General features: G+C 36.9%; 1 protein-coding gene across 2 annotated transcripts in view; it reads right to left on the bottom strand.

The window, feature by feature from the left end:
* The window catches only part of SLC2A13 (solute carrier family 2 member 13), a 152,953-nt gene that overhangs the window by 76,095 nt on the left and 59,958 nt on the right, over positions 1-16,900 (bottom strand). For both annotated transcript variants that reach the window (XM_062018738.1, XM_062018728.1), the window contains exon 4: positions 5,559-5,667. In XM_062018738.1, coding sequence (XP_061874722.1) covers positions 5,559-5,667 — 109 coding nt within the window. The remainder of the gene's footprint in view (positions 1-5,558; positions 5,668-16,900) is intronic.

Genomic DNA, 16,900 nt, shown 5'->3' on the forward strand with positions numbered 1-16,900 from the left:
ACCAAAAATGTTTTCAGAAGTCCTAATCCTGCAGGGATGTAGCATAAACTAAAACATGCATGTACTCTACTGGTGTTTTTCACTAATTTGATTTGGTCAAATCCTTCAAGCATCCTCTTTCTCCTACCCCCCCAAAACATTAATTTCTTCTTTTTTTTCTCTTTTTTTAATAACAGGCTTAGATTGGATATGGAGAAAAATTTCTCCTCTGAAAGGATTGTCAAGTCTGGATTGGAATAGGCTGTCCATGGAGGTGGTGGAGTCACCATCCCTAGAAGTATTTGAAAGACATGCAGATGTGGTGCTTGGGGCCATGGTTTAGTGGAGGACATGGTAGTGCTGAGGTAATAGTCGGACTCAAAGGTCTTTTCTAAACCAAATAATTCTATGATTCTATTCCATTCTTATGTTATACTATATTATATATATTATATTCAAAGAAGAAACTGATGGGAAAAAACAGTACAGGCTGGGGATTGACCTGCTGGAGAGCAGCTCTGCAGAGCCCTGAGAGTACTAGTCAACAATAAACTAAACATGAGCCAGCAACGTGCCCTCGTGGGCAAGAAGGCCAATGGCATCCTGGGATGCATCAAGAGTGGGGCCAGCAGGTCAAGGGAGGTTCTGCTGCCCCTCTACTCTGCTCTGGTGAGGCCTCATCTGGAGTCCTGTGTCCAGTTCTAGGCTCCCCAGCTCAAGAGGGACAGGGAACTTGTAGCTAGAGTCCAGCATGGGGCCACCAAGATGAAATACAAAAAGTTCCGTTTAAACATAAGAAAAAACTATTTTACTGTGAGGGTGAGGGAGCCCTGGCACAGGCTGCCCAGGGAGGGTGTGGAATCTCCTTTCTTGGATGTCTTCAAATCCTGCCTGGACATGTTCCTGTGTGACCTGCTTCTGTTTAGGTGGACCTGCTTCTGCAGGGGGGTTGGACTAGACGATCTTTGAAGTTCCCTTCTAATTCCTACCATTGTGTGATTCTGTGAAAAACTAGCTACAAGTTTTCCCCTAAAACGGTCCTCTGTGCTCAGGTTTTAACTATGGAGCACCATGGGCTTGAAAATACCTGCACATCACTGTTTTTAACAAAATTCTGCAACATGTTATTATTAAAATGCTATTTGTAGTGACTGCTGTCCTGAAACCTCCTTCACAGGATCTTTGTCAGTCCCCTGTCAGTCAGACTTGTGACTCTAGGCTTGAAACAGAGCTTCCCTTTTCAAGATAAGAATACACTAAAATAATAAGAAACTAAACAGTTAAACAATTTGAGACTTGTTTGCACTGGTGTTTAGAATTGGGTGACTTGGTCTTTTACAGGACAATTAAAATGGCAAAAACAAAAGAATTTTTCTACTTTAGGCACTCCTATGGAAGAACAGTGGTACTCTTGTTCTTAGGAAAAAAGAGAATTAAAGTAAGAGTTCACTCAGCTTTTTTCTTTTACTGACTAAATTTATCATGCTAGAATTTGTTCCTGTGACAGTCGAAACTCCTTGGTCTATTTTTACATTTTGCTTCTTTTAGATCCACCTCCTCAATGCAGAGGTTGCTCTCATGCTCTTCCCACCAGCTCAGTAATATCCTGTTCGTGATGAGTTTCTGGTTCCTCATGGCTGGATGTTACACACTTACATAGCTGATTCAAACATTATATGCAACTATTTCTATCCAGAAACTAGATTTGTTTATTGCACAGTAAGATGGACAGAGCACAGTCTTCAACAATTCTTACAGAAGTTCCTCTAGTCTTCCTCTCCCTATTCTCAAGGGAAATCCAATTACTTTGTTGCTCTTAGTGGCTTCACTACTGGTATCAAATTTTAACCAGAAAATATGTTACAGATTTCTGAACTCTTAAGCATGGAAGCTCTAGATTTTTGTTGTTGCCTCCATGTATTTCTTTCAGGTATTTTTCTGTTCTCTCTTCTATTATTAAAAGCACTCAGTGATTTTTAGACCTTTGCAAAATTCCTCAATGTAATTTCCTACCTCTAACGTTCGTACATTTTGCTTAAAATTTGTGTTTTCTCAAACAGAACAGTTACTCAGTAAAGCATATAAAACTTGGGGAAGTAGTAATCATTCCACAACTGGTTTCTTCCTTACATTTTCATTTCACTTTTCTGCTTTTCTGCTTCGTGATTTAATTTTTCTCTAAATGAGCTTTTTAGATACACACAAACTCACTCATTTTCTTACAGTAAGATTTAATAAATTATATCAGAAATAGTAGAAAGCCTCAAGCCAGAAGATTACAGCAAGTCAGGGCCCATCATGGATGCTGCCTTGCTAACTGGACATGTAGAAGAGTCCCATGGAAATACATTAAGGTGGCAACTAGAGGCTCAATTCTCTGCTAGGGAAAGCCAAGCAACACCAAGCTGGATCATCAGCCTCTTCTCCTACGGCCTAAAATGGTTAACTAAGAAAAGAAGATTCACAACAGCAAAGTTACAGTGCACACCAACCAACAAAATATTTTTTGTGACTGCTTTTGGTAAATAAGTCTCCCCCAAAGAAAATGCCACACAATCCTACAACCTCCAATGCCTGTTTACCTGCTGCAACAGAATGACACAAGCAAACATGGAGAGGAAAACAGTGCTTAGAGAGTTAATATATTTGGTGGCTTCTTAAGTTACCATTTAATTACAACATTAAAAAGCAATAACCAATTCCAAAGCAAACCATCAACAGACAGCTGCTTGCTTATATTTGAAAAATGTCCTTTCATGGGACGATGTTTGCCTTGCATACTCAATAACTAGAAGTTTAGTTATATTGGATTATTAAAAAAATACTGCATATTGCAAATGGTTTACAAGGCAGTGCTTTAAAACAGTGCCTTCATTTGTTCATTATAGGTGTTTTCTCATTTTAAAGCTAAGATTCAATCAAGTTTTATAGTTGTAACTCTATCCTCCTACACATCCACAAGTAAATTAGGCTGATCCCAAGCTATTCGTAAAACCTCCTACATAAAAACGAGTTTGGATTTTAAAATATATGAAGTTTAAAATAAACAAAGTCAACCTAACAGTGTCATAAACCTGGTGAAATGTCATTTTTTTTTCCTAGCCTAATAAGGCATCCTAAAGTAGTAAGAACCAAACTGTGAGAATGACTGTCCTTGGCCAAAGGTTGAATCCAAATTGTGTTTAATAATATTTTAATAATGTTTATTATATAAGCTTCCCTAATTAACTTCTAAACATACTTCTACATTTGGCTTCTGTAACATCCTATGGCAATGAGTTCCACCACTTAATTATGTGTTGCACAAAAAAAAAGTTTATTTTAAACCTACAGCTGGGTAAGAGCTAAGAGTCATCAAAACTGTACTGAATAACCATTCATTGAATAAGGACTAATCATGCTCTTCCCATCTTCTCCATGACATTAGTATCTTTATACACCTCTTTTTTTTCTTCTGAAATAATTTATTTTCCAAGCTGTGTAGTCCTAGCCATTTCGTTCAAACATAGGCATCTCTTTCCTCATATATAACCTGGTTTATCCTTACTAAAAGAAAGGACATGTCTAGCTGTTTGTACTCTTCCAGATCAGTCACAGATGTCAGCATGATGTTCATCTAGACCTATAATGCAACTTCAAGATCTCTTTTTTGAGTAGCAACAGTTTAGACTCCTATGCATGTTAGTTCCCTCCTACAGGCATTATTGTATACTATTGTATAGTTAATATATATTCTATTTTCTTAATTTTTAATCTTGTATTATCTTGCCACAACTTGTCATGTTCACAGATTTGGAAGTCTTAATATTGTGAACGGTATATGAGTACAAGATGTTATTTTGCTGTTTAGCTCCTTTCACAGATTTATTAAAGCAGCAGAGATCTCCACATAGATCCTTGTAGGAGTCTACTCTTGGCTTGTGATAACTGATCTTTTATTCTTATGTTTTTCTTCCTACCTTAAAAAGTTATTAACCTGAGAGGGCTTCTCTCTCACTTTTGTCATCTGATTTCTTCAAGAAACTTTGGCAGCAGCTGTCATGAATTGGGACAATTAGTTCATATGAGATATACAGTTCTAACATGACCATGAATTCACATCCAAACAATCTGAAAGCTATAATCCGCCTATAAAAATCATGTTGGCTCTTCCTTAATAACTTTATATTCTCCATGTACATGTTCATTTTTCATATTAATAAACAAACATTGTCTCATTATGGGACATTTTGAATTACTTTCGGTAAGGACAAATATAAAACTTTCTAGGATGTAAATTCATGCAGATTATTTCCAAATTCAGTGATTACGTATTAGAATTACTTCAGATCTGGCTAAGTGTGCCCTGATTATTCCAGTCAATTTATTATTTTTCATTTCGATCAACTTATTCTAAAAGTCCTTCCCCTAACATTTGAATTTGAAACAGACCATCTGAGACATCTTAAATAAGCTCCAGTGCAGGAAGGCTGATATACCATCATTAACAGGAATGCAAAAAAAAAAAAAAGTCTTTGTAATATTTGCTGCTAAAGATTTCTCTTTTGCTAAGGCTCTTACATCATCCTTACTGGGTTTGCAGACTGTTAGGTCTTGGCTTGTTATGTGCCTGAAGAATTTCTCTAAGCTCTTTCTGTGCCTGTCTCCTGGTTTTCATGCATAACTTACCAGTTTTGCATTCAAATGTTTCCCACGTTTGGTTACAATTTCTACTTCATAAAGTCTCTCTTTATCTGTTACAAATTTCCCTCTTTTGCCATTTAACAGTCCCAGTTTTGATTTTTTTTCCCCCTTGTAACAGATGACCGATATTTTCTCTAGTATTTAATATGGCAACACTTGATATCACTAAAAGCTTTACCCTTTTAGCTGTTTCTTTTAACAATTTCCTAACAAGCTTGCTCCCTTAAGCACAGTTATCTCCACAAGATGTTACTGCAATATATTTCACACTTGCTTTTAAAACAGTATGGAAATCATATGGTTACTCTTGTAGGGTAGTTCAACAGTAATTTTATGCCACATTTGTGAAGGGCTACTCCACTTGTGATCTGATAGCTTACCAGAAAACCCAATAATACCGTTCTTCACATGAAAATCCTTTACATTTGCTGAGATTTCATGCACATAACAGAACCATGTACTAACAGGAAATGCTGCTTCTTTCAGCATCTTATCTCCTTTAGCACTTTACAGTAATTTCCATCTTGTTTACATGGTCAACAGCCTAACTTCCACTGTATTTTGATCTGTTTGCACACAAATTCAATCTGTAAGCATACTTCCTTGTTTTGACTTACATCGCTTTGACTGTAAACCCCAACATATAGCAATACATCTCCCAGAGTACAGTTTGCATTCCCATCTTCATATACGTGTTTGCCCTTATACTAACATACTTTCATACCAATTTTCTGAGATATCAAATATGTCACTATCTGGATTTCAAACCAGCATTCCAGTTCTGAAATTCAATTTTTCACATTTCAGATTTTGTCCAGAAGCTTATCTACAACTGCCATTGATCTAACTGTCTTTTTCTTATACTTAATAATGAGAAGCAAGCAGTAAATACATACATGACGGTGTTAATCCCTGACAGTTGTTGAAACATCTGCAGACCACAACCCACAATTAAGGCTCTTCGAGTTGGAGGGTATGTTAGCATTCTGCAGATCACAGGTCCAGCTTAAAAAAAAAAACACAACAACAAAAGAATACGTAATCGTTCTTAAATGATCGCTATCAAGACAACGCTCCCAGGCATATCAGGCTTTGCACCTTAGTTTCAAACAAAATTGGATTATTTCAATTCTTTTTGAACAATTTGATCATTTGAGTTCTGCTTTTCTGCACTATACTACAAAGATGATTTTCAGGAAGTTGAGGCAAAAAAAGGAAACCATTTTTGTACACAGTGTATACTACTGGTGGGAAACATATAGCTCTCCTATGACATACTACCAGATTATTGAGAGGTTATTTGAGAAATGCCATTAGTCACTCCTCAGATCTGCATCTCATAGATAAAGTATTCTCCCCAGTCCGCCAAAGACCCCAGTTTCCACAAACTCTTTGCAAGTGTGGGTACTCTGAAGATAGATCTACTCTGCACAGCTGTAAGGCCAGCAGAGGGAGCATAAATTAACTCATTTTTTTTCACACCTTTGCTAGCAATGGTTTGAGGCTGCATGCAAAAAGCAGGAAACAGTTTCTCAATGAAAAGAAAACAAAACATTTCTAACAAAAAAGATAAACTTTTCATCTCTGTTAATTTTAAATTTTCAAAGTATTCCAGAAAAAAGATACTACAGAAAGCTATATTATATCAGACAAAAATTTAAAACACTTGACTCCATGTTTACTCGAATTTCTTTCTGCCCAGAGTGGTATTCAGAGCAGAACATAGTCTGACAAAAAATGTCCATGTTTTATACATCTTATCACATCTGGTATATACACTCAGAATACCTAATATAGAATCATAGAACGGTAGGGTTGGAAGGGACCTTTAGAGATCATCTAGTCCAACTCCCCTGCCAAAGCAGGTACACCTAGATCAGGTCACACAGGAGCACGTGCAGGTGGGTTTTGAAGACCTCCAGAGAAGGAGACTCCACACCCTCCCTGGGCAGCCTGTGCCAGGGCCCCGTCACACTCACAGTAAAATAGATTTTTCTTATAGATTACAGTATGTATGTCAAAGTAGTTGCCATAAAAAGGAAAGAAATTAAAGTTTTACATTTTCAAAGCCTTTCCTGAACATATAGAAAATATTATATGCATTGATTTGGTATCAAAATCTCTATGGGTATATTAGTGAAAAACTGTTTACATGCAAAGAATTTCAGCTTCAGAAAGCTGACAATCTGTGAACAGTTTCAAGAACGGAACTCAAGAAGAGGGTTTAGATAACATTTTCTTCATTGAAAGATAATCAGACCTGCCTTAGAAAATGTTACTTTAATTAAAAAATTACAATATTTCCAATTCACATCTCAACTGTATCATCACTTAACTTTGCTTCTTTATTATCAATAGCAGAATGTGGTCTGACAAATTTTCTAGCTGGTTTCCAAGTAACATTAACATTCAGACAGCACAGAGTCCCACCTGCCCTGCCACACAGCCACACTGCTACCTTCAAAATGTTTCTAAGTAAAATCAACTGACAGATAGAGACAATCTGTATGCTTGGTAAGATATTCTAAAGCAAGACATATGACATCATGGTTCAGCAGTCAAAGCAGCTTTTCCTCAGTGGAAAAACAACAAAACCAGTACTTACTGAGCAGTCCAGAGCTCAGACATTTGGATTTCTTCTCAACTCCAGGCTCCACAAATAAAAAAGATTTACTAACAAATGCAGCTATGAACCTTAACTTACAAAAAACAGCCCTCAGGTTTTTATATTTGGCATCAGACCCTACCATGGAGACTTTGGGCTTAAAAACCTGTATCTGGCAACTGATTCTGTAGCATCTGTCATGAACCCAAGATGCTGAATGCCTGTAAGAGACGTTCTGTTCTTCACAAACTTTCTATGAAGTCTTTAATGGAGTTCAAAATCTATCTTTATCTTCAAAGGACCTTACAGTCAACCCTAAATCTGGACTATGCATCACTGACTATGCTCAATGAATAAGCTGGAACTCTACAGCAGAGGCTCTTAGCAAAGGAATCAGAAATATCCTGAGGAACCAATGCAAAGTTCTTAATTCCTGACCCACTCAGCTATTTGATGAAAGCTATGTAAAACTCTATTCACAATACAGCATTGTACAAAACAATTGGAAAGAAGGCATTAAAATGAATAGCTAAAAATTAAAGCAGCTGTTCTCAGACAATGGCCTGCAATTCAGAGTTACAAACTCTCAACACGACTTCATCACACAAATCAGTCTGTATGCCTGATGTGAGGCCCTGCAGAAATTTTAGAACCATGTAGCAAAGTTAAGGCCTTTATTTTATAACTGGAGACTCTAGAGCATCCACTCTGAAGAATTCCAAGTACTTACTGAATTTAGCTGACATCTGATTAATTGCATCAGAAAAATTATGCTAAAAATCATCGTACTTGAGTTCAAGTCAGAGACTTAAAAGTTTTACTCCATATCCATACCATGGCAACTGCACACATCAATAGGCATACATAAAATTAAAGGATTTTCTTTCATAAAATTCACAGTCTTCAGGTTTATGAACCAATAAACTGAATGAATGAAACAAAATAAATCGTTAATCTCTGTATTAAATAAGCTTTACAAGATTCACTAAAAAACTTGGACTTGGACTGTGAAGTGGCTGTTTTTAAAACAAAAAATGAGTGTAAAACCTTATTAAAATTACTTAGTCTTAAACCAAACTATACAATTTAGCATTTTCCTATAATCAATCATGCCATCCCTCTTTAGTTGAGTTCATATATTCCAGCCTTCTTAAAAACAAACAACAAAAGATAGTTTAGACCCATTCTCTACTGTTAAAAAACAGAGAAACAAGTTTTCAGAATTAAACAGATTCTTCTTACAAAAGCTTAAAATACCAGAAAACAAAATTTTGAAATCTCAAAAAAACAGAGCAACTTAATTGGTGATAGAACTAGAAGAAAACAGATTATGTGAAAGATACCCCAGCAAAAATTTAAACTGACAAATTTTACAAAAGGAAAAAATAGATATTTGTCTCTAAAAGTCGGTATTTCTCATTTATAACTCTTATACCTTAATTGCTATTGTTTTCTCTTCAGCTAGGAGACTTAGAACCCTTCCCGCATTTGAAGCACTTCATTTGAACTTGAGAAACCATTAAGATGTTTGTTTTCCTTCTTCTGATCTATGAATACAATGTCAAAAGGATGAGACCTCCTAATGTCATGATTAATTTAATGAGACCAGATTTGGTTGGATTTTTTGTGCTGTGGTTTCAGATAATTACTTTATATGAAGTAAACTTCCTTAATGCATATGTTTACAAGGGTTCAAAATATGCTACAGAGAAGGGCAGCTGAAGCTTGCTCTAGTGAGAGTGCAAAATGACAGCAATAGATAAAGAGCAATGGGAAAATAAAGACACTGCTGTTGTAGAGGTTGACATTACATGAAGTGATGATATATGAAGTGGATTGCTGTGGTCTAAGTGGCTTTTTCTTAGCCTGGTCTAAACTATCTACCTAACTATATATTAATAATTAAAAGTAAAAGGCAAAAATAGGATTTGGAAGTTTGGCTTCAGATCTAAAACCACTGTATTAGCTTACACTGAGCAAAACAAGGGCAGTGGAGCTGTTCTTGTCAAATCATTACTTCAGAAGAACAAGTGGTGCTTTCCAAATATTACATTTTATGAGTGGTTATGTGATTTTTTTAACATCAGCTTCCTATATTTCAGGTTTTATTCTTGTTCCTAGGCATAATCCACAAATAAGTTAGATTTAGAAACTGTGAATCACCTATTAAGGCACTTTCAATTTCCTCTGTAGGTAAAACAGATTGTATGGCAATCATAGGAGCTTGGGTGTGATCCACTGCAAACTAAAAGATACAGATACTTCTAAAAAAACAACAAAACAAACCCTGGTTCTAAAAGGAGCTTAAGTAATAAAAGCTAAAAATCAGAATAATGTGTATTAACAACATCTCATTCTGAAAACGTACTACAAACACTTCCAGGGAAATAAAACTATTGTAGATAGACATAAAACCAATCTAAAATTCCCCAGCAAACACAAGCAGACATCTAATGCCTAGAAACCTTGTGATCCACCATCTCTTAAATTACAATACCTGGCAGAATTTCACAGTCAAGAAACAATGGTTAGTGACTATGCCCTGCCAAAGTCCTTTGCAGGTTCAAACATTTTTTGCCAGCTAATCTAGGTAACAGGTTGTAGTAACAGCTTAAAACTATGTAGGGCTCCTGCCAGCATTTTGTGCTCTTGCAGTAAAGGATTCTTTCCAAAAAGGCAGGCTTAGCCAAGCAACAAGACAGTCACTCATGAGTTTAGCATCAATTAAGCTTAACCTTCAGAGTAGTTACGCAGACTCATTCTTGTCCTAATGCCAGCCAACAGCCTTCTCTTCAATAAATTTTCAAAGAATCTGTCTACAGTTTGAAACGGGACCAATAAAAGAAAGAAACTTTGGGCTGGTGGTCTGGACAACAGAAGACAGACATGGGAAGCATTTTTTTCTCGTTTGCTTTTCCTTACAAAATGACAGCTTCTAGCCCAGCTTTCACTGCACCATCTGCAGAACATTCCTCCACCTAAGACTCCTCTGAAGCACTTAAAGCTAGCTATTAATTTCTGCATATGAACGATACACTAAAGCAAATGCCTTTTCCCTCTCATAGCCTATTTACTTGATATTTTTCTCCAGGTATCAACTTAATTCATTTTTCCTTTTTGTAAAATGTACTGAATCACAAGTATCACAAGTAAAACAAAAGTTTGAAGACCAAAACTGTATTATTTATCCTGAGAAGATACAAAATCTTATCCAAGCACCAAGTTCTTCCCCATTGTCTCACAATGTTTCCAGTATCATTAGAAGAACTGGTCCCAGCACCAGAGAAAACTTCCTATTTCATGTAGTTCTCTATTCCTCAGAGAAAGTTCAACATGTTGCCTGACTATTTTTTTTTTATGGCATAGTTCCTCATCAGTCAAGAATGATAAAAGACTGTCAGCTTGCCTAATAACTGAGTTTTCCAACAGCAAATACATTCAACAATATAACAAGACAGTCTTCTCCAAAACAAAGCTAATTAGACATAACCACTTTGGTTCTAGAGAATTGCATAGTTCAAGGAGATTTTCCACACCTAGATGAACTGAAAAGGTTTTTTTGTTTGCTCAGGAAAGCTAGTTTTCAAATAAATGGTCCCTCCAAATGATCTTTAAGTCCACACGTTTAGAAGAGAAACACTAAGAATAAAGATTGTTGTTGTTCTGTTTTGACAGCAAGTTGAGTTGGTCTTTGGGGAATCCTGAAACAAAGCAATTTTCTTCTATTTGTAAAAAAAAAAAAAAAATCTTTCCCTTGATACCACATTGTTTGATATAAACCTTTGGTGATGGAAAATCTATATGACCAAGGACTTGCACAAAGACAGCATCGGCTAAGAATAACTTTGAATAGGACAAGCAGCAGCAGCAGCGAGTAGAAAAGTTAAAGAGAAGGGCATTTGGGGTCTGTATGACACATTCTTTATAAGAATGGTCAGTTATATGCAGGATGCCAGCAAGAACTGAGTGGAGCAGCCACAATGACCACCAAGAATCTGTACAGGCAGCAGAGGGATCCCCATGGGGTATTGTCAGACCTGTGGAGCGAGGGAAAAGAGAGAAGAGGTGGTTTATTTCTTTCTTTGAGAGAAAAAATGGAGTAGGGACAAAGAAAAGCAAGTACCACAAGTGCTTTCCTTCTAGCTGAGGCAAGTCCTTTAGAAATAAAGCAATAGCTGTTAAGGTAGAATTGTGCACACCTGCATGCAGCCTGCAATGTAGTTTGAGCAAACACGTTTCTTTTTATGGTCTGCTCCAGAAACTGCTTTTCATAGGAATCAGTGCTGTGACCCTCACTTTAAGCTGGAGAAAGCAAGTGAGATAAGGTGATGTAGGTAGCATTACGCAGGCACAGCCAAAATAAGCCAAGTGTTGTAACAGTCTGCAGAGCTTCCCACTCCACTTTCTCATCAAGTAATGAAGTGCAGTGCAGAGCATTTAGCTATCTGGAATGAGAAAGTTCTTTTTTGTTCATTTTAAGTTGAGGAAAGACACTTAAAAGAAAATTGCAGTCAAGGCAGTTTCAAGAGTGGGTTTTTTGATGCCTTTTTGGTGTGTGTGTTGGTGGTGTTGCTGTTGTTTTTCAATTAAAGGAACACCAAAAAAGCTCATGACTCAAAGCTCCCTCCAACCCAGTCAGTCACCTCCTCTCAAGCTGATCTTCCCTGCGTTACTGTATTAACACTGTATTTTATTTCCTGGGCAACATACTTAAGCCTTAGGATTTTTGCTTTTTTTTTTTTTCCGCCAAAACCTTACTATAGTGACATTGTTTTTTCTTTCTCTATCCCATGTTTCCAAATGAAATATCCCTGTCCCTGCCTTAAGCCAGTACTTCAGCACTGAAAACAGATTTTTGCTCCTCACCCTACAAAAGAATCAGACGCAGGGACACATTCCCAGAAGGGAAGGGGAAAAGAACTGAGAAAGGAGCCTGGAGGTCAACGAAAGTCTCCATGGGAACTTAGGATACAATCTGTTGCATGTTCAGTCTTCCTACTTTATTAATAGCACATTTAGTTTAGACCAACACCTTAAAAAAGTTTTTAAAAAGTACTTTATCTAGAGGGCCTGAAAAACTCCTCTTACTTTTAAAAATTCAGATGTCATTAGCATAAGAGCTTCATTAAAAATAAAAGGAAAAAAGTTAGAGATGAGGTCCACATCTAAACAGACTTTTTAAACGTGGTTTGAAATCAATATCATTTTAGCACAGCTCAGCTGGGTTCCAAAGCTACCACAGGAGAAAAAAAACCAAAAAGTCCCTATACATTAAAGTCAAAGGACTTCAACTTTGGCTTCCTAACCTAACACAAAGACAGCATCATCAATAGATATGTGGATGGCAGATCAGTTTGAAGCTAAAAATAATAAGTCTTAAGAAACTGCTTCAACATTTTTTTATTTATTTAAACTGAAGTATTTAAGCTTCAAAGTTGAGTTCTGCTGAAGACAGAAGAACAAATAAACACTTAGGCATTTCACTGAACTGCAGCCTAAGATCATACCTTATCTAAAAGTACTGGCTAATTTACATCATTTCATTATTAACCATCTTCTATCAGAAACACAAAGGCCTCTAAGAAAACTACTACCAATCAATAACTGCATAGTTTTTTTCACCAGAGAACCACATCCTGGGAGGAGAAGCAGGAGCACTGCTAGCAGGTCAAGAAAGTAGTTCTTCCTCTCTATCCAGCACTTGAAAGACTACAGCATGAGCAGTGAACATATTGCCACATGAGTGTGGAGGAGAACCACTGAGGTAGATGGGCTGGAGAATGAGCTATGAGAAGATGCTGAAACAACTTGGATGGTTCAGTTTTAAAAGAGAAGGTAACAGGAAAAGCCTCTGCTGTCTAAAGCTACCTAGTAGAGGGCCAAAGAGAAGACAGACCCCAGTTCCTCAGAGGAATATTAGGAATTAACAGACTATCACAACACTACATGACAGTGCATTTCATTCTACCTCTATTAAAACCTCACTGGCTTTCCATTATATATTGATACCATTATTTTTACAGTTATCTTAAGCAACAGTGACTGAAAAACAACCTTACATAGAAATCCTGTACAACTCAGCCATCTCCATACCTGCCAACAGCAGATCTATCTCTTTTTGCAATTTCAGTCCTTGACTTCATTAATCAAGAAATTGTCAGTCACACTACACTGACAGCTTTTATCCTGAATTTATAACCTCTGCAGAAAATACAAATCAATATTGAAATCAGCAAGTGTAAAATACTCGATTGACAAATCCTTTAGCTGGTATGAAATATGACACAACAATTTCAGTCTTTCAGTATATAAAGGAGACTTATACATTAGATGGGGAGGGACTTTTTACCAGGGTCTGTAGTGATAAGACAGAATGTATTGGTTTTAAACTAAAAGAGGGTAGATTAGATTGAATATGAAGAAGAAAATCTTCCCTGTGAGGGGGGTGAAGCACTGGAACAGGTTGCCCTGAGAAGCTGTGGATGTCCCATCTGTGAAAGTGTTCAGGGCCAGGTTGGATGGGGCTCTGAGCGACCTGATCTAGTGAAAGCTGTCTCTGCCCATGGCAGGTAGGTTGGACTTGATGATCTTTAAAGGTCCCTTCCAAAACAAACCATGGTAGGATTTTAAGAGCTGCATGCAGTTTTGGTCCCCTTTGCTTTCTCATCCTTACCTCAAAAAAAAGAAATATGGTAGAGATGGAGAAAGACTGAGAAAAAGGCAAAAAGAACAATAATATTAATGGAACAGTTCCAACATACAGCAGTAGTAATACTATTTTTACTAGGCCTCTAGTATTAAAATACATATACCATTATACCACACTAGTAATTATGTCTGGATTCAAAACAAGCTAATATTAACAGTCTGTTTAGTGCGATTTTGCCTTCATTATCACAATAGGCCTCTGCTCTAGCCACAGATGAACACAACAAATCAAGTACACTACCCTTCAAGCTGGAGGAAAAAAAGATTGTGAGCTGAGAGTACAACAAAAGTTTCATAAAATTAAAAGTGGTACATCTGAAGGTGAATAGAGAACACAATTGTTTCAAGATAAGCCAGAAAAAGGCCTGTATAAATTGTTAGATGCAAACCCAAAAGCATAGTTATGATTCACCATGCACTGGCCACTATCAAGATAGAATGGTGGCAAGACAGACTTTGTCTGACACAAATGGCCATTTTCACAAAAGTGTGAAAAATCCACACTTCAGTGCACGTGGGGTTCCTGTCTGTGATCCAGAAGACTGAGACAAATGGACACATTTTTGCTACTGCAGATTACATCTTGCTAGAACAGCAATATCACATCAGCCACCTGTAAGTACTACCACTGGTTGAACTAATAATTTACAATATAAAACTTCAGAGAACAGGTAATAATCTCATGGGCTATGACTCAAAAAAGTGTTCTTATCACAAGAACTGAAGATTATGAAAAGCTGATGTTCGTAACAGTTTTGAAATCTTCCAATTTCTGGAGGACTCCCATACAGCCTATGTGATCTTTTATGTTCCATCCACTCTGGAATTTCAGAGGTAACAAAGTACTGCACAGTAAAGTATGATTCTTCAAAATTTTGCATCAGATAGAATCATTACCTCAACGCAAAAGCAGCATAAAAGCAGTTTTCTTCCATTTGCACAAAAAAAAGCCTACAGAGAATCAGATTAGTAACCTCTTTGGTTTCTTTTTTAATAGTGTCAATGTTAGCAAAAAAATTCCTCCAGCAAGATGCACAGACTGTTTCTAATACCTTTACCATGAAGTCTTATTCATTTCCAGGAATTAGAGAGTGCCTCTGCATAAACTCCAGAGAATTGTTTAAGAGTAATTCTTGCTAGTGTACAATTGTTTGCACAGTTGAAATATTTTTTGCCTCTTGATTAATAGGAGAATATAATGTGAACCTTGCTTTCATCCATTCTTTTTTTTAAATAATTTCCAAACCTCACACCCATATGTATTGCATCATCAACTGTGACTAACTAGGTGAACAAAGGCTTCTAGATAAAATGGTGGGGTTTTTCTAAAAAAGAGAAAAAAATACTACAATGTTGCACAAAACTATAAAAAGCAAAATCACAGAAGACAAAATGCTTTAGGGAAAACAGAATTAATATTCCATAGTGGACAGTTCAAGGTGTCTCATGTACTATGTAATATATCTAACCTGCAAGCTGCTTGCCTTACACTATGTGAAAACCCTTCTGATCATTGTCAGCATAATGAAGGCAGAATGGCACTGCCTAAATGCCATGTGTATTTGCAGTTTCTTTTAAAATATAAAATATTTTAAAAGACAATTCTTTAAAAAGATGTTGAAAATCCAGCAGAGTGTGAGATGCTTGATTCCTCCTTCCCGGGGTTAAGTATGCACTACAAGACAGACACATGCAAGACAAGGATCTTTCTATCGCTTCTGTGCAACCTCACAAAACTAGCAGATAGAAAGGAAGATCATAAAAATTGTGTTAAATTATTTACAGGCCTGTGGCCCATTTTTCAGAAAGATACAGGAATTCTGAGAGATTTCCACATGAGTTTATGGTGATTTTATACCTTCACCCATCATCAGAAACGAAGGACAGTATCCAAACGATAAGACATTGTTCAGAAAACACTAACTTGGGTATATATACTTAAAAATATTTATGATGCGTTTTAGTCTCCTCCTGTGCTCTCCATTACTGACTTCTATCTGTTTAACAATTTTAAACAGAAATGTTTATGTTTTGGACAGACATGATGTTCCTGCCTGTGATTCCTATGCAGTAGTTTACAGCTGGTCCCCATTAGAGAAGGCAGGCCCAGTAACTCAAGGAAAATGGAAGCATTAAGAATGAAGTCAAGCCCTACCAGAGCTGCCATTTTGAAGGGGTACATTTCCACTCCATCCCCACATTCAACCATATTCAAATCAAAGCATTCAAGTAACCTACCATTTCTAAGGCATCTGCAGTGATCTAAGCCATTTCAATATCAGCAGATAGACTTTTTTTTCTTTGGCAATATACACTAACAATAATGTTAAAACACCACTTCTATAAATGTTGCAATAAGATTATTTTCTCGGAAAGCAAACAAGTTTCAACATGCAAGTGAGAAGGGCAGCAAGCTTCAGTCTGCAAGCCACTAAGAACAAACATGAGCCTCACCAGTAAACTGTAATATATATAAAAAAAAAGAGTCAGAGTGTGTACTCAAATCATCCCACTTTAAAGGAAGAGTGCACACACCTGCTTCACTCACAAAGGCGATCTGCTTCAGGACCACGATGACTGGTTGCACATACCATGATACCTCATCACGCGAGAGAAAAAAAGAGTTCACCATAGAATAACATCCAGTTTTTCCCAGAGAAGAATAAAGCACTAAGAAAGCCCCTGCACATCAAAAGATGAACAGTAAGTTTTAGGTAATGTTCACAACACAGACTTTTGCTAGCACGTTGCTGTCCACCAGGACACGACAAGATGCTATTCCAGACAGACACTGGTGTGCTGGCAGGACGACCTCATGAAGGATGCTACCAAAAACCCAGTGAAGTTTGGGAGCAGATGTTATTTGAACTTGTTTTTTTTGATAAGTGTCAATTTTTCTCCCATTATTCCACTATTAAGTACAGC

The sequence above is a fragment of the Colius striatus genome, chromosome 1 (genome assembly GCF_028858725.1).
Source record: "Colius striatus isolate bColStr4 chromosome 1, bColStr4.1.hap1, whole genome shotgun sequence".
Lineage (NCBI taxonomy): Eukaryota > Metazoa > Chordata > Aves > Coliiformes > Coliidae > Colius > Colius striatus.